Here is a 24,815-nt window from a genome sequence, read left to right on the forward strand (position 1 = left end):
TCTGGCAGGTCTTGGAACTGCAACACCCACCAGCCATTTTCTCTTGTACTCACAAACATATTTGTGCACGCATACATATACATACTTGTCAGAAGGTCAGCCAAGATTGACTGAAACTTAGTAATATCATACATGTTTCTTTAGCTTGCTTACATGACTGGGTTAAAGTGACAAGCAAACGAATCAAATTGCTATGCTAATATATATTTTTCATCTTATCGCAAACAAAAACCGAACAAAAACACTGAAACAAAATACACAGATGAGAAATGTCAGCAAACCTTTTGTACACAAATCCACACATTTACAATACAAAGGTTTTAGCAAACATTAATTTATTTACATTTTAAATATTTGTGATAAAACAACATTTTAAGTAGTCAGGCTTTGACTTTGAATTAATATTAAGAAAATAAGCTTCAAAATTAGCTGGAAGCTCTTATACAAGACATCACAGCAAAACTTCATGCTGGGAAGACAAACGACTGTTCACTGCGATTTAAACCAGCACATTAGGCATGAGCAGTTGAACCTGCAACCTACCAGGATCAGCCAATCACCTGTATTTCTCTGTTAGGCATTCTTAATTTGCATATTTGAATGAATTGAAGAGCAACTTTGGGTATATAAAAGCAATGTTTAGTCCTCAATGCTGTTCAGTCTGTGATGTGAACTCTGCTCTCCTTTACAAATCTTTGGTGCTTGTAGTAGTTGCTCCAGCTGCCGTATACATGAAGAAATCACTTGCTTCTGAACTTGTGCTATTTTCAACCTAAAAGAAAGAAAAACCATCAACATCCCACACGCATTCTGCACAGGTTCACTACTTTCAGTTTATCCCAGTTTTTCAGGCTCATGTAGAAAAAAAAATCCAATATTCAATGTAGTGAGATCTCAAGAGACACAGATCAACATTTTCAAAACATGTTATTACTGGCCTAGGAAGAGGAACCGTGTCAGAGTGTGTCAGCAGGTAAGAAAGCCAGCAGGTAATGGATTCAGACACCAGCACACTGGCTGGAGTGGCTACAGTGGTTACAACAGACTGCACCGATTTCACTGGCCATTAGGACTAATGAGGACTAACACTAGCACCTAGAAAAGACGACTTCATCGATGTCAGCGTCTGCTTTCATAGTGAAACAGGTGAGCAAAATAGACTCCCGACCCCATAAACCAGTGAATGAAAATCCAATAATAAAACACTAAAATCTACAACGGTAAGATGACTCACTTTTTTTTCCCCTGAAACCCCCACGGTTGTGTGGAAGACTCTCCAATCATACTGCATTACTAGCCTCTAGTCATGTGCCATCACTTCATGCTAGAAATGAGGAAGCACTACGAACAGGCAATAGCACAGAGTACGTGAGGATGTGGCCAAGCTTCAATTAGGCATCCAACTGTAAATGTCTGAACCACAGACCTGTATATATAGGTGTGCTGGACAACAGCAGGTGAAAAGAGAAGTCACCACGTGCTGCCCTCTAGTGGCAGTACAGATTTAAATCGCACCCATTCCCACAGCTCAAACTAATTTTTTTTTTTTTTTGAAAATTACAAAAATACAATTTCAGGTCCATTGTGTTAATAGGTTTCTCAATACAGCCGTGTTGATTGACACTTAATGCTGTCAAATGTCCTGCACAGAGGCAGCTGACTCAACAGCAGCGTCAATAAGCTTGGTTTGACTTATAATGTTTGAGTGCATTAATAACTTTGCTCAATTTGAAATTTTTTAAATAAAGCAATGTTTTGTTCAGCTGTAAATTGTTTTAACTTAGTAAAATTCCATAATTTGCTACAGTCAACAGCTAGCTGCTAGCATTAATTTTCCAATGTTAGCTTGGTAGCTAGCTAGTTAGTTTATAACTGAAGCACTTAGTATGAAATTTAAATTTGGGTTTTACTGGGAATATTTCACCAGATTTACTAGCTAGATGTATTGCCAAATGACAATGACTTAAAATGATAGACAACCACTAAGCAGTTACATTTCATATTAACAACTCAATTCTACCCACGGTTGGTTGAAATGAAAACTGACAACTATTGGCAGCTACAGGGTTATTTACTCTATAATTAATCTTCGTGCAAAAGCATTTTCCATCTTTCACACGCCAACAAAAGGATCTTACGAATATTTAAAGTAGCAGTAGGTAAGGAAAATGACATCAATGTTTTATTTGATAAATCACCATGTCTATGAGAGTTGTACATGAGGCATAATCTGAGGTGGGACAGGCTCTTTGTCATCCTAAACACAATTTGCTAAAAAAGAACCAGGGACAAGAAGTGTGTGAATGCCTCTGCCTCTCAACACTAGGTTCTTGGGTTTATGCCTCCATCTGGGTGGGTTTTCCAAGTTCTCCACATGTCTGGGTGGGTTTCCTCTGAGGTCTCTGGTTTCCTCTCAACAGCGCAAAAAATGTGGCTGTTAGGTCAACTGGTTACTCTAAATTGACCTTGCACAAGTGTGTGCGAATGTATATCTGCTTGCCCAGTAATGGACGGTACTCCATCCTGGGTGTTAGGCGTCTTCCCCTTCCGTGCCCAGATTAGAAATTGCTGTAAATATCTTTGTGCTATGCCCAGTCAGCCATTTGGTGTTTGTCCCGATATGTCTGCCTGTGTTCCAAAAGCTAAATGTCTTCATAAATGGTTTATTGCTTTATTCTTAGTGTGTTATCATACAAACATCTGAAATCACTGAAGCAAGAGTTCTCACTTGCTGTAGATTACTTTCCATGTCTAGAAGATTTACATTTGCTTACATGTTGGCCACTGAAGTTGACATTTCCCAACATGCATAGGAGGGGATTTGGAGGCGGGACTAGAGTGCAGTGGAGGGGGAAAGGGAGGTGCCTGGCAGCTGGACCTCTTCGAATATTTAAGGCAAGTCCACTCTCTTCTCAATCCTATTGACTGCAGTTTTAATACATTGTAACTTGCATTTCATGGCATTGTTAAACTCACTGAAAGTAATGTTTTCAGGTGTTGATCAGGGAAGGTCCTTGCCATCCCTTTAGAAAACTGCCAACACACGCCAGTCAGCACCACCTCCTTCTGAAGTTTCATGATTGGTTAATAGTGTTCATTTTTAGTCGTTTAGTAACTCTGGTGTCTAGGATAGTCAACTTTTTTTAACAAAGTGATCTTTGCTTTACTACACTTTATAATTAATGCATACCCCTGGGCTGGGGGCACACAAAACTACATAAACAATGAGTAAACAAGCAGTAAGACTGCTTACATGCACATTAAGCATTCATTAATGGAACATTAGTTCCTGCTTCCAATCTCCAGTCTATGACAATGTCTAATTACTGACAATGGGCACAGCACAAAGCAATGTATTAATACATATATAAATAATAAACAAACTGAATTTACAACTTTGCAGAATTTTGTTTGGGAATTTGGGACACATCATTAACATTGTGAAGTTTAGGACCATGGGAGGATTTGAAGACGGAGCGACTGATCTCGCACCTCAACGTGAGGTCCACGAGAAGGCATTGTTCCCTTGAGAACAGGGTTAACTCCAGCCACTTAAGACCTTTCAAATCATACATCAGTAGGAAGTGTTTTTCTCCCGTCCCTGAATGCTCTTACTCTATTGGAAGTGTGCACTGTACCTGCGCAGCAGTTCACGGGCCTTGCTGGCTCTCGGCCTGTGGTGCTGCAAAGCTGCAGTGCAGTAGCCGGCTAGCGCGCCGTAGCACTGCTCGCGGACGCCATTGTGGTTGCTGGTGTCCCACTGGGGAAGCTCACTGGCGCACTGCCAAGCTCCCAGCACAAACTCCAGAACATTCTCAAACTTGCCACTCTGCACAAGGATCTGGCCACCTTCCACACAGGAACGCTGAGACCAAGGACAAAGTGTTTAATATTAGAAATTAAATCCTTAGGCAAGCACAGACGTACATTCATGCAATATGCAACTGTTTTAAATGTGACAAATTATGTACTCACCTTAAAGGCTAATAAGTGTGGATATGCTTTTCTGTAACAGTGCGCATCTCTGTTGGACCCCAGGCGAGAATATGGAATAGATCTGTACACATTTATCTTCTGCTGCTGCAACTGGTCCAGTATTGCTTTTAGACCATACAGGGGAAACCCAGATTCCAGATTTTTCCCACTCTAAAACAGACACAGAGAAACGTATGCTGTAGAATGTAAAATACACAATTCATAAGGAGTGATGAGGGATACATTATATTCCTAAAACCTGGTTCATTCCTAAAACCCGGTTAAAGATCGGAGACGGTGCTTTTAGCCACTATGGCCCAAAGTGGACATTTCATCCCTTCCTGTTTAGAGCTGTATTTAGTTAAGGAACCTCCACCTTTAATTACTTGAACATGTTATTTTACTTTTGTTTGTTCTTCTGATTATTTTTAAAGTTTTGCCATTACATTACTTTGCTGTTTTCTTCTATTTTAATAAGCATTTGTCATTTTATTGTTTCTTTTCTCTATCATGAAATGTATGAAAGGTGCAATACAAATAAAATTATTACAATATTTTAGTTATGAAGCACCTGCAGTAAGACATGTAGAAGGTGAAGTATATGATATGAAGTTATACCTATAGTGCCTCTCTGTACAAAAGGATGCTTTTACAATCAACACGAAACATTTTTACACCCACTATACCACGAGATATGTACCCCTGAAACTATTTCTCTCATACTAAATGGAGTAAAATTCCATTGTGTCATTCAATTACTGAGTCAATTATTTGCGTAAGCCTCAAATAAAAAGAATGTTGTTAGAGTTGTAATTGCATTGGCTTTAACCCTAGCACTATTAGTTAGTACTGCTGTAGCCTCTTAATTGTGATATGTAGTTACCTGCAGCATAGCTGAAGAAAAGGCCCAATTCAAAATGCTTGAATCACTGAAAGATTTCTATGAATTCTCACCTGTTCCATCAGTATGAGGGAACTCAGCAGCTGGGCTAGCTCTCGTCTGGAGAGAGACGTGCGAGACGCACCCAACCCCGTCGCCTGGAAGTCACATCCTCTCCAGCTCCACTGTCGTTGGATCACTGCTTCCACTATGGAAAAACACATTTTCTATCAGATACAAAGAAAACCGCTCTGAAAAGCAACAAAATGACAGGCTTTTCAGGACGCAGTTATTTTAGTAAACTTCATTTTCATGATGGCTATGAAAATTATGATGAGGTGGATTAAATTTATCATATCTGCCTTACACTGTCTTCCACTTTTGCTAGTGCCAAATTTTCCATTTCTAGAAGTGTAAGAAACATGAGTTAGGCGGGCCTCCAGGATGTCCATGTAAGATCTCCGCATGCGACCTGATGAGGGGGAAAAAGCGTATTCGGTTATTGTGTTGCCAATTTATTTTTACTGAGCATCGCGCACTAGTAATTAGTAATATTTAATTAATTAATATCGATATTTAGTGAGCATTAGTAATATTGACCGACATGGGCCAGTAACGTTATCTATCTAGATCAGTTTTGCGAGACACCAGTTTGAGCGCGCAGGCAAACACATTTATGAGGCTCTTTGAAACTTAACACACAAGAAACGTCAATCTAGCCAGCTACTTAACTATTACTCACTCACATAAAAATATGAAACTGATTAATAAACTATTTCTGAATAATGTTTTCAGACGTGAAAAGTCAGACGTGTGAATATTTTTGCTGTTTCTAAAAAAACCCTCAAAGGCTAGCAAAGAAATGTTCCTGATAGCTGCTTGGTTAGCTGGAGTACTCCAAAATTAGTAAACCACTAATGTCAAATTAAAAACACCAATCATAAAAACATAAATAAAACAAAATCACATCAACAGTGCCCTTTAAACACGCGTACTGCAGCATTAAACGGTTTAATTCAGATTTACACCCGGGCAGCTAGCTTAGCAAGCTACATAGAAACGCTGGTCCTCTTGTTCAAGCGGCTCTTTGGAGGGAAACGGATGTGGCGGGTGCCAGACCTCTCCCAGCCGCCTCGCTCACCTGTGAGTTTGGGCTGAGGCGCGGGGATCTCCACCAGGACGGCTCTGCGTCCACACACGTGCGCCATGTCGGGGTGCGCGTGAGGGACGCGCGTCTCGCGCTTCTCTCCTCGCGCCTCAGCCGACGTGGGACACGCGCCAGATACAACCAGATAACTGGAATAGGACGCTCAGTCACCGGACCAAAACCGCCAAACTCCTCGAACAAAGACTCTCCGTTTTGTGAACTGGTGACTCTTAGTGAGCGAAATGTCTCATCGACCGACCAAATGTTCAGTTCTGCGAGTTTATTTCAGCACCTCGTCTCGACGTGGAGAGAAACGTTTAAACCCCGTCCGTTTAAATGCGCGTTCGCTCCTCCGGTTTTACCGCGCGAGCGTGTTTTGGGTTTGCGGACAGGCGATTGGTTGCGTTCTGACGCTCTGCGTAAAATCTCATTGGACGAAACAGAAAGTGTAAAACGTAATTTCCGCCTGTTTAAGGTTGCGAGGTTGGCGCGTAAATTACGTCATTTCATCTACTTCATGAGACGTCGCGTCCTTCGTGTGACAACGCACGTATAGCCAACGTAAGATGTACAAGCAAAGACCTTGAACTGTTAAATACAAATATAAATAAGAAAATGTTTTGAAACCACGTTACGTATGAAATAGTAAGTGTTTATTAACAACAGCATGAAACAGATTTTTCTTTCACAATTTAATGTTTTTATATGTATCCTTTTTTTTAATCTGTGTGCATATGAAGCCTATTGCCATGTGACGTCAGGCCCCAGGGAATCATATCTGCAATGAACAGCTACTTCCATGTGCCCACTAACTGCTTGACTGGGTTGTGTAACAGCACATTATATCGACTGTTGTTTGCACGTTATCCTAAGAAACAATATATCAATTATATTATATTTTACTAATTTGTTTCATATGCTGGTTTAATGACACTTAAAAACTTAGACAAACATCTGTTGTGGTATTGGTACTGAGTGGCACTGAGACAGACTTTTTAATTCAGCAAAGCAGAGTGATTTTGTCAGCAGTCTTTCTTTTACTTACATCAAGACTGTATATAATGAATGAAAAAAGAAAAAAACAAACACGTATGCACCTTCTTATCACGATTAGCACCAAGGGGGGAAAAAACATGAATGACAAACTGATTCAAAAGTTCATTTTGTCCTGCTGAAATAATGTCTATGTGCGTTTATGACTTTGAGGTGAGGTTTGTGGCCTTGGCCACGGGTTTGTCCGTGTGGAGAGGGTCCAGGGCCTCTCCCCCGCTCTGCTTGCCCAGTGCTGTGCTGTTTGCTCTCTTCAGGGTACTGCTGCCTTTAGGTTTAGGGATTCTGGTGGGACCAGACCGTCGGAATGCTTCAAGAGGTATCTGACAGGAAGAAGAACAACAAAAATGTGTTTAGTCATATTAAACACAGGATATTACACTTTTTAAGGTTTATATCCATTATTGACATTGGGAAGGATGTGCATGTCATATTGTAGTTTTGTATTAAAAAGCAGTGATAATAAACACTGCCTAAAATTGCCATTTGGGGAAAAACTATAAATCAAAATGACAGCATGGTTCTTTAAATCTAATGATGGATGTAAATGTCCACAAGATGGTGGTATTTTCCTTTATCATTGAATTTATATATGGAACATGGTTACATTTGACTGCATTATTAAAAATTATTTTAGTAATCTCAAAGAATGAAGAGTGGACTCTGTGTTTTGCAGTTTGTTATTACTATTGTAATGTAGCCCCATGTCATTATATTAGTGCTTTTATATCTTTCTTCTTTGTAAGTCTCTCTAGATTAAAGCAAAGTGCTAAGTGCCAAAAATGTGAATGTTCTAGTAGACTTAAAGTTACTGTAAAACCGGCAGAATCAGTGTTACTCTAGCAGGATCAGGGCTAGGGTTACTCTTATGGCAAGGTAGGGTTACTCTACATTATTGACCGGGTTAGGGTTACTTTACATTACTGGCAGGGTAAGATTACATTATTGGCAGGGTTAGGGTTACTTTATATTATTGGCAGGTTTAAGGTTACTTTACATTACTGGCAGGGTTAGGATTACTGTACATTACTGGCAGGGTTAGGGTTACTTTGCATAACTGACAGTCAACAGCTGCAGGATAAAGAATGATGCAAATGGGTTCAATGAATAAATCCTAAGTGCAAAAGCAGCAGAGGAAAGAGATGTGTCATATCGGTTTGATACCGTCTCATTATTTTGTAGTTGTATTTCCTCAACACCAGAATAAAAGCTTTAAAAAAATATGTGCAACAAGCCAAACAAAATAAATGGCAACTTAATGTAAACATAATAGTCTATACTGTAAGTGTAGGATACAAGAGTATATGTATATCTGCTATATCACTTCTTAGTGAAATGCTTGGCCCTGTTGCTTGGCACATCTGTGCTTTCATCTTTCATATGTTTCCTTCCTTAAGCAGAGAGGCCAGAGAGAGAAAATGGTTGAATCGTTTCAACAGTAATCTATAAGGGGTTTCAGTGGGAGACTCTCCTGAGGTTTACATCACAGTTCTGTTTGCAGCACATTCAGCACACAATGTCATCTACCCCACAGCTGAGGGAGTGATGTCATCACAGAATGCCATTTTCAAGTGATCAGTCCAGCTTTGGTCTGCTCCCCATCTGTGAGTTAGATCTCATTTTTATGCTTCATCCTGAGGATCTATGGGCACTCACATGAGAAGAATTATGGTAATAATGGAGTCCATTTAAAATGGAGATCTGCGTACTCTGCCAGGTTATGGAATGCCAAACTAAAATTACATGTGAAACTGAATCCAGAACTTTGATAGTAAATGGTCCACCTCTTTCTCCACTCGTCTACACAACACTACTCACTGACGTTGCCACCAGAAGTGTGCGTGGGCGTACAAAATACACAGCACCTCACTTAGAAAGTGCTCTGCACTGCTGTCCGAAATTACAATCCAAAAGGGGAAAAGTGAACCGTGGCTGTAGATTTGTGCTGGATATTTGGAATCTGGGTCAGCCTGTGTTTCTGGCCAGGGTTAGGCACCAGAAAATCAGCAGAGTCTGAGGGGCTTGTAGATTTTGCACATAATGACCCTTAATTAAAAGTGTCCTCCCTGTGGAGTCATAAAGCTCAGAGTGAGCACTTCCTGTGCCAGAATCAGCCCACGGGCTCCACGGCGGCGCTTCAGCTACTATCTCCATGGAAACCAAACATGAGTCTTGTTTGGGGTTTGGAGTGCTACTCTGAGACCTCAGGAATCATGTTCACTTACAATGCAGCTGAAGAAGCCATTTTGTTTTTTGTGGTGTTTGTAATGCAGCTCTTTCTTTGGTGTTAGTTAGTACTGCAGCTCTTTCTGTTAGTAGTTAGTATGGTGTTAGTCATATATGGATGATATAATAATGGCCACTAAAAAAAACACTAACAGACATTTATATGGTTCAAACGTGAAGTATAAATACATGTTCACTTTTATTGTGTAAATCACTGTCTTTTTTTCCTATCAGCTCCTTTGAAGGTTAACAGTGCAAATATTACATGAGTAACTCATCTTATTTTAGGGAAAAAAATGTTCAGGAGTTGCTTGAGTTATACAGATCCCAATTATGGATAACCACATCTACAGTGAAAGTGCTGTGTTGAAACAAGCAGTATATACGCAGTCCTCTTCTTTGGGGTCTTTTATGATCAAGTAGATCATGTGTAAGTAATGAACATTAATCAGTGTTCCAGTGCATACATTGCTTTGGAGGTCTCGTCATCAAATGAAGCAGATTTCTGATACACTTGAAAATGCTTAAAGTCAGTCTTGTTATAGTAAAAAGAGATTAGGCACAGACAGCAGACAGGACATGAACCATCACAGCTGTCCTCATCAGTAAAGGGCAGTTTCCTTTAGCCAGACAGTTTTTTCCCTTGACTGTACACTCTAGGGGATACAGATTCCACAAATTTCACCCTAAATCAATTTTTAGGGCTTGGTGTAGTAGGCATGTACATTAACAGAGTCACATCATTTGCTTTCTCTGTACTGGTAAGCGTGCACCTATATTAGTATGTTAGCATGTATCTAGTCTACCAGTGTACAAGACAGTACCAGTTGCAGGACTTCATTACTAAATAAGAACATTGATGTCACAATGTTGATTTGCTGTTGACCATACTGATGAACTGTATATAAGTCAAGTGGTTAGGAAGAATACGTACATGTATGAATCATGGTGGTAGGTGCATTAAAAGTAGAGTGTGTGGTAGTCATGAATATAGTATGTGGTAGTCATGAATATAGTGTATGGTCATCATGAAAATCAGTTTGCAATTTTTTATAGCTATTTACAAAAGTCAGTGCTTACAAAGAACATGTATGAACTAAGTGCTGTTCATGACTGACCTGGTTCCTCATTTTTGAGAAACTCATGCTAAAAATATATTAAGGCCAAACATAAGGTACAGCCCTTGTTAAATCATATCAAACTGTGAACTGCGTTCTACTGCAACATTTTAAGAATACTTACACACACACACTTTCACACTGTTAAAGCATTACAATATTTTGGATTGTGCCAGAAACTATGACATCAGCCTGTGAATTTAACCCAGCCAAGAAGAGGCATGTCAAAATTCCCAGTTTGGTCTCCCGTTTTTACCCCCCCCCCGAGTCTTGTAAACTTTGAAAAGTATCAAAGACCGTTTCACAGACTCCTGCTTGTATAAACTTAAGTTTTCTCTCAATAATTGCTTTCTATATAATGTCTCTTGTTTAGAGGAATGACTACTTTAAAAAAATAATATTTTACATTTGGTTATACTTTGGGTGATCTAAGCAGGAAAAGTTGTATTTAAATATCTTCAAATCAATTCTACGAAAAGCTTCAGTACTTAAATTATAAAAACATGCAGTGTACAAACACAAATGTCAAACTTTCCCCATTATATCACACTTTTCCCATTACACCCCACTGGCGTGCTTATGGCATTAGAGCAACATTTCAAAATGCCATAAAAAAGAAACTTGCTCGTGTTTTAATGACTATAAAAGAAAATGTCCACTATAATAAATGCAAATCATGTGGTAAATGACAAATTAATACGTACATAAGTGAATACTGATGTTACATGCTCATTTGTCCTTGAGGAAATACAGTAAGCACACATTTTAAAATAAAACCAAAAATGAAAAAAAAAAAATTCCTGTACTAGTTCTCAAATGTTAATAATAATAATACTTACTATTATTATTATAACATCAAAGATCATGCACACAAATAATACCTACAAATCAATCACATATAAAGAAATGCACTAGTCAATACATGCCAGGTACACAAAGTCTTGTTATAAAGGGTTCCCTGCTCAAGGCTGGTTGTTATGGGTCAGAGTGTAAGGGGTTTTCTATTAGAGCGCTACAGTGACTACTCGGTAAATGGCAGACAAGCTCACAAGTCAGTCTAAGACACTACTTACGGTGATTTGTGATGGCCGTGAGACTGGGGTGGAGGTGGGCTTTATCATGATGCTACTCGTCATTTTACTGTGACTCTGGGACGGAGCACCACTGGATAATGCTGGAATCCTTTGCTCCTGCCCAGGAGAACAGCAAGGACTAACGAGTGGGGCAGTGTTGTTCATGGCCTGTATGTAGGGGCTGCCTAAGTGAATGTGGATTTTGTTGTCTTCAGTGGTGATGACGTTTGGGCCGGAGCTGTTGGACCTCTGTAGCTGCCAGCTGTTTTGCCTCTCTGGGGTAACGCGGAACACGGTGTGACCCGCTGTGACCTCCACTGCCTCTCCAGCCTGCGGCCTATCAGGGGTTCCTGTTAAAACAGACACTATCTGTATGGGTGACATGGCTCTGTCTGGAGTCTCGGAACCAGAGGAGTCGGGGGTCAAAGTTCGGGAATACGTTGCCATAGTAAAAGGTGATGTCGACTGGTCGTGCGTGCAGGGGCTTTCTGGGGAAGAACTCTTGGTCTTGTTCTGTGGGGAGACTGATGCATTCTGGATGATGGTAATTCGTTGTTTTGGTGGACCTCCGCTTGTTGGGATAACAGCTGTGCTCGTGTAAGACTGGGTATTTTCAGTAGTTGGGCTTGTGATCTCAAGAGTGGCTGTGTTATGGCTGTGATCTGGTGTCACCTTTATGTGGAGAGGTTGGCCTGGACTGTGTGCGACAACTACGTCCCCTTGTGAAGCGTGAGTGAGGACTACATCCCCTTGTGAAGCATGACTTCCATTTTGTCTTGATTGCATCTTGCTATTAACTGGCTGATGACTATCTCTACTCTTGAAAAAGGGACCTCTGACTTTCCTAATATTGTTGTTCAGGTTGTTGACATTGTTTAGAAGTGAGGGGCTGCACTTAGCAAAGTTAATCTCGTTGTAATTTGGTTCATCTTCTGGATCACTCTCCTCATATAGTTTCCCGTTCACCACAGCTCGTTCTAAGGGAGCCAGGCTCTTGTAATTAGGTGGCAGGCTGTCTGCTGGGTCTGTCTGAACCTCCTTTGTGGAGACCTGTAAGTCTGAAAAGCGTCTCCCGTTCATGCCAGGTCGAAGACTTTTACTGAAACGACGGTATCTCTCGAGCTCCCGTGTTAAGGTCTCCATCTCTCTGGCAAGTTCTTTGTTTCTAACTTCTTGTTGGGTAAGTTTTCTCTGAAGTGTTGCGTGGTCTGTTTTCATACGACAGATTAACTCTTCTGTGCACATGTATTCATGTATCTTTTCCTTGAGTGCTTCCACCTCTCTGGTCAGATGACTAGACTTGGCCTCCTCCTCTTTCAGCCGCTTGTAAAGAATGTGTTCTTGGTTGGATTCTTCTTTCTCAGCTAGCTGGTATTTTGAAAGCTCCTTCCTGGAGATCTCTAGTTCTTCCATGAGAGCCTTTGCTCGTTCTTGTTCGTTAGAGTACCTCTTCTCCAAGGACTCAAATTCATCCTCTGTCTTCAGCAGATCACCCTCAACCACCTTCATCTCTTTAAGCTTCCTCCTGAGCCGTTCCACTTCCTGAGTCAAATCTTTCACTTTGTTGTCTTCTTGTTGGAAAAAGTTTGGAATCGGTCCCTTTAAGCTATCTTCCTTTGCTTTGCTCCTCAGTAGCTCTCTTTCAACGGCCTCCAAGGACTGAAGCCTCTTCTTCATCATACTGATTTTGGATTGAAGGTCATTGTTTTTCTCTTCCTCAGCTTTCAGTTTGGTCCTGAGCTCATCCCTTTCCTTGGTGGCAATGCACATCTTCTCTTCCAGCTCTGCTTTGGACCTCAAGGTTTCTTTACTTTCTTCAATCAGCTTTTCAGTCACTGATGTGACTCTATCTTGTTCTGCCTGCAGTTTGCCGGTGCTGTTTTGCACCTTGTCTTCCATTTGTTTTAGTTTCTCTGCCATAGATTTCCTTTCATCCACAAGCATTACTGTCAGTGTTTTTAGTTTTGTAAGATCTTCTTTCAGCGTCAACTCGGTTTTCTCCAGTTGACCCTCAGAAGCTTCAAGCTCCTTGATTCTAACCCATAGCGCATCTAGTTCATTGCACATATGTTTAGTTATCGTCCTTTCCTTCTCAAGGTTACATTTGAGAGAGCCGCATTCCTGTTTGCTCTTTCCAAAGGCATCTTCTAATTTCTCAAGCTCCGTAATCCTGTGGTTCAACTTGTCCACTTCTACTTTTAGACTATGGTTCTGGTTGGACTCCTTTTCTAGCTTTCTGTTGAGGTCCCTACACAAGTCTTCCATCTTGATTAATTCCTCATCTTTCCCCTCCATTTCCAGCACTCGTTTCCTCAGCTCTTCCACTTCTGACACAAGGCTGGAGTTGCCACACTCGCCACGACCGATTTTGTCCCTCAGCTCCTGCAGTTCCTCCTCTGCCCTGCGGAGGGTCTTATTCGTCTCTTCCAGCTCATCCAGCTGACGGCTCAGCGTGGACAGTCTCTGACGCAGCTGTCGGTTCTGGCCATCTTCAATGGTCAGTTTGGCCGTCATGGCTTCCTGCTCCTGATGGAACTGGCTGGCTTGATCTCGCAGTTCAGTTTCCAAGCGTAGGACTTTGTTCCCCTCTTCTTGCGCCCGAGTGTGGGCGGAGCTTAAGTCCTCTTTCGCCTGTGTCACAGTAGTCTGCAGCTCCTGGACCTTTGCCGTCTGCTGAGCCAGCTGCTCCGCGAGGCGTTGTTGTTCATCAACCACCAGCAGAGCAAACGACTTCAGTTTTGTCAGTTCGTCCTTAAGGCTGCTGACTTTGTGATTATTCTCTTTCTCTCGTCGCTCCTGGCATGACTTTTCTTGATCAATGAGCAACTTTAGTCTAATGTGCAAAAAATGACAAAAAAATTATTAGAACATAAAAATTATTAGAACATAAATATCACAAATTAACAGCAAATTTTAAAAAATTGGATTATCTATGATGAAAAAGTGTTTTATCAGCACCAATGAAGGAGGGCGTGTGTTAAAACACTACCACCACAATATATATATATAATATATATATATATATATATATATATATATATATATATATATATATATATATATATATATAAAACACTATGTGTGTATATATTATACACACACACACACACCCACCCACAGAGTCATTCATAAATTCATCATATACTGAGGATGAAATAGTTTCACTTGTGTGCACTATAGCTTCTCTGTGCACTATGAGTTCTGTGTGCCACTGGCACATAGTCTGTAATGGAAAGATTTTTATGAAGGACAAACACAGAATTATATTAAATAATTCTGCTATACAAATATAAAAAAATATGACTACATTTGGCCAAGTAGCTAAAAACAGATTGCATAGATACCATTTCCTCTATGAGTGCAATAGCAGTGGTGGTCAGTTTACATTAGTTTAGTTTAAGCATAAACTGACATATTGTGACACCATTAAACACAAAACACTTAAGTAATCGGAAATGCAAACACAAAAACAAAGAACTGAGTACATGGAAAGGCATAATGTTTTTGCAAGCAGTTAACACCATTACACTACATTACACTGTCACAACATTACACTGGTACAGCATTACACTGTTGCAGCATTACACTCACATACTGTCGACTGTCCACATTTGCCTTAATGGTCTTGCATCTTAATGGTGTCCCGTTAATGTTTAAATAACCACTTGCAGAAATCACATTTTATGATTCCTTTTCAAACATAATATCTTTTGTTTAAAAAAAACAAACAAACAAAAAAAAACTGTATAGTACATAAGCTACAATGAAAATACCCATTGGTCAAGAGAACGGACATGAGTGAATAACTGAATTCCCCTTTAACTGCAAATCCCCTAATGAGGACATCCATACAGTTATAGGAACAAGACACTAGTGGCACAATTCAGCTGCCACTCGCAAGGGTCTCACCAGATGGAAAGACTTTAAGAAATATGTTTCTTAAAAAAATCTGTTGTCAATATGACAAATCATATATTTAAATCATATGTAAAAATAGTTACACTATTGACACAGTCACTGATAATGTCCTGCATCTTAGTTAGTGAGACTAGTGAGGTAAATATATTGCCACCTGTTGCAGTGATGACTTTACCATGCACAGCACAGCATTTCAAGGTTACACGCACAATTAAAAAAAAAACATAAATTGTCTAAAAATATACTGCACCACTTTATTTATTTTTCAGTCAATATGCATCAAACCCTTCTAACTATTGATGGACAAAGATAATTTCAGAAAAGAGACAGGAAGCGTGGGCCGTTTTTGCTGAGAATAAGGAATTATGGAACCTCTGTGTCGTAAGTGCTTGAAGTGGGTGTGGGTCTGTAGAGGATGAAACTAATCCTTCTCCAATCCCCACCCCTAGGAAGAGGCTCCTGTTTGACCTCACTGGCCTGATCTCATCGGTATGTCAAGAGAACACTGTGCAAGCCCAGAACCAGCAGAGGAAGTAATCAGGCTTCGATTACAGAGGGGCTTTTCCTTGACTTTAATAAGTGAAGTCCTACCGCGGAACGAAAGTCCTGCTTAATCTCAGCCTGACCGCTTTGGCCTGCACTGGATTTACTGGACCTGCAGCCTGTGTTTCAAGGAAATGGGCATGCGCTCCATGACACTGACCTTGGATAAAGTTAGAGTTCGAATTAGAGTTAAAATTAGGGTTGGAGTTAGGGTTAAAATTAGGGTAAGAGTTAGCGTTACAGTTAGGCTTAGAGCTAGCGATAGTTTGTTAACCCTAACTCTAACCTTAACTGTAACACTAAATATTAGGGTTTAAGGTTTGAGTTAGGGTTGGGATTGGCTTTGGATAAAGCTTTAAAAGACCTAAAAATCCTTAAACTTATAAACATATTGTGTTTGTTACAAGAGTTTGTTTACTGCCTCTCATACCACGGTCTTCATGAAACTGGAGAAAATAGACATCTAAAATCTCAACTAAGAAACAAGTAAATCTGCATATGTATAGACATCAATCATACTTGGGGTTTCTTCCTTCTAACATGACCAGTACAAGTTTTTTCCTATTAGTGTTAGTCAAGAAACAAGTCCGACAGTGGATGATGGGGAAAAAAAACACAGATATTAGCAAATGGCCAATGACTGGCCAGTGTTTGTGTTTTGTGTCCAGCAGGGGGAAGTCTGGCAAAAGATTGAACAGCTTCCAAAACACATTAACACCTCAACAAATTTTCCTGGATAGCCTATGCTATTAGAATTTGAATTAATCAGTAATTATATTCAAATGATCTCAGAATAAAGTAGTCAAAATATTTAAATAATTTACAGTTATACAAAGAACAAAACCACTGTACAGTGTAACTGATTTGAAGCTATTCTTAGCAAGTGAGCAAGCCAGTCACAAATTATATCAGGGGGATATCTTTGTTTTTGCAAAGCAGGCAACAAACTAGGACTAATTTAGAAGGCCCATGACACTACTTATTCAGCAGTGGATGCATCGTAGACTCTGAAAGCATGCTTGGATGCTATGTCTGGATCAGTCAAAGAATATCTGCTTGCTAATATTATTTTAAACGTTTTTTACTGGTAACCAAGTCATAAAAGCATCAGAATACCAACATGACCATCATGTAATTTTTTTAACAGAGTACAATAAACCCCAATACCAACATTAAAGTCCATAAGACTAGCAATTTTTCATTATATTGTATATTACAACTCATAATGTAGGCATATATCCATGAAGGGGAAAGAACTAATTGCACAAATTTGCTGTCTTGCATCAAAGTCCAAGCCCTAAGAGCCAAATATGGATAGAGAAATAACACGGAGGCCTTCAAAATTAACTATTAGATTTGATTTGAACAGTTGGCATGCATATTTGAATAGACGGACAGTTTTTCAATAGTTTTGTCCAACTTAAATCAGTCCGTTTTTTGTTTAAAAAAAAAACGTCCGTCTTCTTCTTTCTTAAACATATTTAGAAAAAAGTTTTGTATGAGAGTTCTCAGGAGGAATACGAATTTTAATTTTAATAATAAATTGCACTGAAAATATAATGCAAACTTTTAAAAATTAATTAAATGACTAAAGATCCCCTAAGCACAACTCTTATGTCTACTTTTCATACAGCTTTCCAAAATGTAAGCGCATTCGTGTGCGTCTGTGTGTGTACGTGTGTGTGTGTGTGTGTGTGTGTGTGTGCATGTACGAGTTCCTACCTGAAGTGCAGAGCAGCGGAGTGTCAGTGTGTAGTGCTGGCGCTAGGGCGCAGAACTCACGTCTGTGATGTGAGCATTCCAGCGGGGTAGACGAACAGTGAGAGATGCCCCCACCGCATGCTCACTGCCTATGGAGCATTACATCATCAGCCTGCCCTTATATGGGACATTATGTTGGACAGCCTCTCACAGGGGTGTGTACTCATGTGAAAGGCATAGCCTGAGTGTGTGTGTGTGTGGGTGTGTGTAAGAGAAACAGAAGGAGAAGAAAAGGAGAAAAATAGTTCTGCTGAAACAGAGAGAGAAAGAATGTGTGTGTGTGTGTGTGTGTGTGTGTGTGTGTGTGTGTGTGTGTGTGTGTGTGTGTGTGTGTGTGTGTTTGTACGAATGTGTGAGAAGAAAGACGTTTGAGTCAAAGCCAAAGTGGGAAGAACGTTTGACCACTTTTGTAACATTGCACTGTAACTTTTTAAGGTGTGTATCTAAAGCGTATTATCTAAAGAGCCTAAAAACCTACTGAGAGAACTCTCATATTGGTCCATATGCCCAAAGCCACAGGCATTACCTCACTCAAATTACCTTCTTAATACTGTGTTCTAACTTTGAGATTAGATATATTGAGACATGTTGGTAGTTAAAATATATTTTAGCATCCACAAAATTGGAGATAAGTGAGGGAGACAAGATAACGATAGACAAAGAAAACAATTCCAGACATCGATGGCAGGATATTTGCAGTAAGAAGGAAGTGTTGGGAGTGTTAATAGATCACAGTTACCATGGTTTTGTGACAAAACAAGAGATTTGGCCAGTAGCGCCATATCAGTCTAAATAACAGAAGTACTTTAGTATTAGTCATTCCTGTTAACAGGAAATGAGAGGACAGTGATGGACACTTCCTGTCTGCAAGTGGCCTTAATCGGACACATTTTGATCTTGTTGCTATAAAAATACATCATTGCCAAAATGGCTGACGCACATAAAGTTATTATCACCCGTTATCCAAATCAATGTTCAATGAGTTATTGTGGCACGTAGATTTTAAAAATCAGATCATAATTGATAATCACAATATTATGACTTATTTGTGGTCAAGCTAATTCATGATTTATCATTCATGATTTAATTCATGAAATTATGTGAGGTCAGTAGTGATTGAGATGTCTTTAATAACATATGGAGTTCAAAAATGTTGGAGAATGACTTTGTTGTATACAAGATAGATAGATAGATAAATACTTTATTGATCCCAGAGGGAAATTCTTAATAATTCTTAATCATTAATCAATCATTCTGTTAATATCTTTTCCATAGATACATCACCTGATGACATATCATCATGCTATTAGTCTAGTCTACACACCTAGAATCATGAAGAGGCTATAATGTTCAATGAAGCTGTTGTCCTCTTTAACATTAGTACACCATCCATGTGCTCCGTGTCAAACTAAATGACTTACTGTGAGAGACAAACATGAGCAGGAATGATGAAATTGGTTTGGAATGAAATACACACCTCCGTGCACACGCACACACCCACCCACACACACACACAGTAAAGTAAGTGTGTGTGATGGGGTGAGGGCGAATGTGAGTGTGTACGAGTTGAGAGAAGAAGCAGGGTGATGGGCACATATGGAAGTGATCCATGAGACAGGCTCTGCACTCCTTCACTGTTTTGAACGTTTTTTGGAGTAGCGTAAACAGGCTGTCTGATCCAGCTAGCACAAGGAGAAGAGACGCCATTCTTGAGCAATGTTGGGAATGTGTGTTACAGTCTCGTCTTCAGCAGAAACAAGGCGCGTTTCCTTAATATAGAAGCACAATTAGCTTCACATTTCCAATTCTCAAGCCCATCCAAAGTGTGGGAGACAGATGTTTTTAGCGTCTCTGACTCTCTGTGATCCAGCATCACACATTCATTCCTGCAATATGACACAAGTCTAAACACCTCATGTGGCCAGTCATGGTCAAAAGACAAATTTGTGCATAGAAAGATGCTCAGGAGAGCTTCAGGCATTGAGGAGAAAGTCTGGTAATCGTGTTAGAAGACGACGGAGGTCAACTCTGGAGGATGAAGAATGCTTGGTCTGACAGCTGTTTTAAACCTCTTTAAGTCTTATGATGTTCTTACGTCCTGATGTTGGTTTTATTAGCTTTATTCATGGAATGCATGCATGGGATTGCTGTGTTGTTTCAGATTACTTCGGGAATGAATAATCTTTAAATATGCTTGTATTTGAGTGGGTGCTTAAGTGGGTTCAGATAACTGATCTAACGTGTGTGCATGTGTGTGTGCGTGCATGCACGTGTGCGCGCGCGTACATGTGTGTGTGCATGTGTGTGTGTGAAAGAGAGAGAGAGCATGCAAAGCAGACAAAAGCTACATGTTTGTACAACTCTTTGTGCCTAGGGCCTGATTACCTGACAGCGATGATGTCACTGCTCTGTAATCAAACCCATATGGTCCCCCCCCCCCCCCTCTCTGAAATGATCTCCCTTGACCAAATGATCTCACTGTTCAAGACACAGCATGTGTATGTGTGTGTGTGGCTTTGCGTGCACACACATACACACTGATTGAAAGGACAGATGAGATCAGAACTGAACAAGCTTAACCAAAGCAAGGTGTGTTTGTGTTCTTCGACAGAGCCTATGGCTCTGGCCTTTGTTCTCAAGAGTTCATCTTTGTGTAGCCTCTGCACATTCAGGTCAGTAGGGCCCAAATACAACAACATGCCATTCTGCTCCGCACTCTGCTGAGGTGAATGAAAATATGCATTGTGATAACCGATACAGAAAACATAGAACTTGTTCAGTTTTGGTGCGTTTAAGGAGCACTTTCTTAATGGAACGTTTTTGTTGTGTTTAAGGAGCTCTTTGTTTTCTGTACTGGTTTATCAGTACTGGTTTATTTATTTTATTAAATACTGACATGGTCATGACATTATCCCCCCGTGATTAGGGTTTAAGTTAACACTTAATTCCAAAATTCTTAGGATGGGAACAATGAATGAAGGAAAGTTATGAGCCCTTTTGTCAAACCCTAACTGTGTTTACTGGCCTATGCTAGCCCTGCTCCTCACCTAGTTTGGGTTTACTGGTCTAATGCTAGCCCTGCTCCTCACCTAGTTTGGCTTTACTGGTCTAATGCTAGTCCTGCTCCTCATCTAGTTTGGGTTTACTGGTCTAATGCTAGTCCTGCTCCTCATCTAGTTTGGGTTTACTGGTCTAATGCTAGTCCTGCTCCTCATCTAATTTGGGTTTACTGGTCTAATGCTAGCCCTGCTCCTCATCTAATTTGGGTTTACTGGTCTAATGCTAGCCCTGCTCCTCATCTAGTTTGGGTTTACTGGTCTAATGCTAGTCCTGCTCCTCATCTAATTTGGGTTAACTGGTCTAATGCTAGCCCTGCTCCTCATCTAGTTTGGGTTTACTGGTCTAATGCTAGCCCTGCTCCTCATCTAGTTTGGGTTTACTGGTCTAATGCTAGCCCTGCTCCTCATCTAGTTTGGGTTTACTGGTCTAATGCTAGCCCTGCTCCTCATCTAGTTTGGGTTTACTGGTCTAATGCTAGCCCTGCACCTCATCTAGTTTGGGTTTACTGGTCTAATGCTAGCCCTGCTCCTCATCTAGTTTGAACTGCTATTATGTGGGCAACACATGTGTTTTTCAAGCTAGTAAAGCCTGGAAGAAACTCACTGGCTCATATTCACTATATTTACATCCACGCTGCTACTAAGTGGATTTGTCTTAACTCTCTTCACACAACTAAGCACTAAGAATCAAGCTGTGTACCTTCACACACACACACACACACACACACACACACACGCACACACACACATGCGCACACACACACACGCGTATAAAAGCACACACGAAAAACATAGAGAAGGTCACTGGACATACGGACACGATGAACAAACAAAATGGACTCCAGATAAAAACGGAGCTCTGTGTTCACATTCTCTCTCTTTCCTTGTCTTGCAGTTTTTTTGTGGAGTAGACATGACCTTTCTCCTCAGAGTGGTAGCAAGTATACTTACCGTTCCCTCCTGCCTCACTCCGATTGGCTATCATCTGCTGACCTACAAGGCTTGTGGGCTATAAAGCATGACATCATCTCCTGGTGTTTTCCATCTGATAAACTGCCGTGTCTTTATTAAATTGTCATTTTTTATTTCTCTCTTTCTCTTTCATTCTTTTTTTCTTTAACACACACACACACACACACACACACACACACACACACACACACACACACACACACACACACACACACACACACAAAAGGCATGTAGTTGTGTCCTTGTGTTCCCTGTTTGTTTGCTCTCAAAACATTTTCTCAGCTGTAAAACAGACCATGTTCTTAGTTTAGCAAGTATGTATCACTGCACACATTTACAGAGTACAGCTCCTTATCAAGTTCTTCTGACAAAAAAAAGAGTGTGTCTGTAAGAAGTGTCCCAGGCTGTATAAACGTGTCTGTGTAACAAGTCCCTTCTGGTAGCAAAGCTGCTCCACAGTTGGCTCTGCACTTTAAGTGAATTAAAGTGTGAGTCGAGGCTATAATAAACCACTCTAATACCACTAGACTACCTTTTCCCAGCTGAAGATTACTCTTTATAAACACTGGCAATCTTGCTCTTATGCCTGTGTTGCAGAGCCAGACAGTGTATAATTTAGAGCCTAAATAGTAGTCACCTCCCTCTCTGCCCACTGGAGTAAGTGCAGGACAGGGAGGGACGCTGGATGCCCAGTTACTGCAGGGAAATACGGAGCAGACATGGGTCAGCTTTGATCCCGGGAAATGACCCGACATGGTGTACATCCAGTTTTTATAGATATAATGATATAATCTGACAGTGCTGCTCCATGCGATTCAGTGCAGATAAATGCTGATACTCTATTAAATGCCATGAATGTAAAAATGTAAATGTAGCGTTTACCATGTTAATGCTGTTGGGAATAGCCCGTGTTAACTTGTCTTGTTCTTGTGTGCACTCGAGTAACCTTGCAAATTGGGGATTTATTTTTCCTGAGACCAGCCAAGACCACCTATGTGCTCGATGAGAAAGATACTTGTGTCAATACTGTTGAATATAATGATTCGTTAGCTGTGCCTGTGCTAAAACATTTCTCAACATAGAGTAATATTAAGCTAAAGCTTTTCACCAGAATTCATGTCTAGTATTGACATTACTCAATGATGAGAGCAAATAAATGTTTCTAGATGGTTTTTGTGTTAGTTTTATGTTAGTTAGTTAGTTTTGTTTTTTCAAAGCATGCAGTGAACATTCAAATAAACTCAAATTGTCCATGTAATACCTCAATGTTTCAAGCCATGTTGAATTTTTTGATTGAAATTTTGAAATCACATTTGTGGTCTTAAACTCAGATTTCTGAACTCAGTCTTGACTCAGGCTTGGCCACACAGCGCCTATTATGGTCTCAGTTTCATATCGCTCCCCGTCAGTCTTGTTCTTGACTCTAGACTTGATTAGCGAAGGTCTTGGTGCTGATTGGGTCTTGCATAAGGCTGCCTCTAACACAACCCCACTGATGATGCTACTGCGTGGGTGGGTGCTTCCAGTTCTGGTCTTTGGCAGCAAACAGCTGAAAATAATTACTTCTCACAGGAGAACACGATTTACTCTTTGATGGCAATGGATTCTTCAGGGGAACATGTCATAGATGTTTTCACAAAGAATTTGATATTTCAAAGTGCCGTAAGGGGGAAAAAAACAAACCACAGACTATTACAAGCGTGCATGGAGAAGACCAACGACTAGCAGGAGAACCAGGGGAAACCACAGGAATGATCTGACCCTGGCCCCAGTAGAGCTCCCTGGTTGGGATTAGACAGAGCAAGCATTGCTTCTACCGTGAGAAGCAGCATAGGTTTGGTAAAGAGCTTACATTGTGTGGTTTTGTTTATATGAAGGCCTTATTAACGGCACTGGATCAGGTCACTGCAAAGTATAGAGAACAGGGGTCATGTAGTGTGAAGATCTATGCTATAGTTTGAGTTCAAAGACATTTAAAATGTGCAGACTACAATTTATATGGGAGTATTCCTATTGACTTACACTCAGTGGCCACTTTATTAGGTACACCTTGTTAGTACCGGGTTGGACCCTTTTTGCCTTCAGAACTGCCTTAATCCTTCATGTCATAGATTCAACAAGGTACTGGAAACATTCCTCAGAGAGTCTGGTCCATATTGACATGACAGCATCACGCAGTTGCTGCAGATTTGTCGGCTGCACATCCATGATGTGAATCTCCCGCTCCACCACATCCCAAAGCTGCTCTATTGGATTGAGATCTGGTGACTGTGGAGCCGTTTGAGTACAGTGAACTCATTGTCATGTTCAAGAAACAAGTCTGAGATGATTCGTGCTTTATGACATGGCGGGTTATCCTGCTGGACGTAGCCATCAGAAGATGGGTACACTGTGGTCATAAAGGGATGGACATGGTCAGCAACAATACTCAGGTAGGCTGTGGCATGGACACGATGCTCAATTAGTACCACTGGGCCCAAAGTGTGCCAGGAAAATATCCCCCACACCATTCTGATGCCAAATTCTGACCTTACCATCCAAATGTCGCAGCAGAAATCGAGACTCATCAGACCAGGCAATGTTTTTTTTTTCCAATCTTCTATTGTCTGATTTTGATCCTGTGCAAATTGTAGCCTCAGTGTCCTGTTCTTAGCGGACAGGAGTGCCACCCGGTGTGGTCTTCTGCTGCTGTAGCCCATCTGCCTCAAGGTTTAACGTGTTGTGCGTTCAGAGATGCTCTTCTGCATGCCTCGGTTCTATTGACTGGTTATTTGAGTTACTGTTGCTGTTCTATCAGCTCGAACCAGTCTGGCCATTCTCCTCTTGACCTCTGGCATAAACAAGGCATTTGCACCCACAGAACTGCCGCTTACTGGATCTATTCTCTTTTTCAGACCGTTCTCTGTAAACCCTAGAGATAGTTGTCATGAAAAATTTTAAATAAAAATTATTTAAATAACCTTTCTTCCCTATTCTGATGCTCAGTTTGAACTGCAGCAGATCGTCTTGGTCATGTATACATGCCTAAATGCATCGAGTTGCTGTCATGTGATTGGCTGATTTGACATTTGCATTAATGAGCAGTTGTACAGG

General features: G+C 40.5%; 2 protein-coding genes across 3 annotated transcripts in view; both read right to left on the reverse strand.

The window, feature by feature from the left end:
* Positions 1-272: 272 nt before the first annotated feature.
* On the reverse strand, positions 273-6,424 carry LOC143475022 (uncharacterized). The gene is made up of 6 exons (XM_076972762.1): positions 5,997-6,424; positions 5,223-5,327; positions 4,930-5,063; positions 3,976-4,146; positions 3,639-3,865; positions 273-772 (listed from the first exon to the last, which is right to left on the reverse strand). Exons 1-6 carry the CDS (start codon positions 6,061-6,063, stop codon positions 640-642), a joined length of 837 nt encoding a protein of 278 aa, XP_076828877.1. The 5' UTR covers positions 6,064-6,424; the 3' UTR covers positions 273-639.
* Positions 6,425-6,633: 209 nt separating this feature from the next.
* filip1l (filamin A interacting protein 1-like) overlaps positions 6,634-24,815 on the reverse strand; it is a 54,113-nt gene continuing 35,931 nt past the window's right edge. Inside the window, exons 1-3 of one of the 2 annotated variants that reach the window (XM_076972657.1) lie at positions 17,713-17,859; positions 11,470-14,302; positions 6,634-7,375 (exon numbers count right to left, since the gene is read on the reverse strand). In XM_076972657.1, coding sequence (XP_076828772.1) covers positions 7,196-7,375; positions 11,470-14,302; positions 17,713-17,771 — 3,072 coding nt within the window. In that variant the 5' untranslated portion in view covers positions 17,772-17,859 and the 3' untranslated portion in view covers positions 6,634-7,195. Of the gene's footprint in view, positions 7,376-11,469; positions 14,303-17,712; positions 17,860-24,815 lie in introns of those variants that run through there. The other variant, XM_076972585.1, reaches the window with a different exon arrangement.

Source organism: Brachyhypopomus gauderio, chromosome 1, assembly GCF_052324685.1.
Source record: "Brachyhypopomus gauderio isolate BG-103 chromosome 1, BGAUD_0.2, whole genome shotgun sequence".
NCBI classification, from domain to species: domain Eukaryota; kingdom Metazoa; phylum Chordata; class Actinopteri; order Gymnotiformes; family Hypopomidae; genus Brachyhypopomus; species Brachyhypopomus gauderio.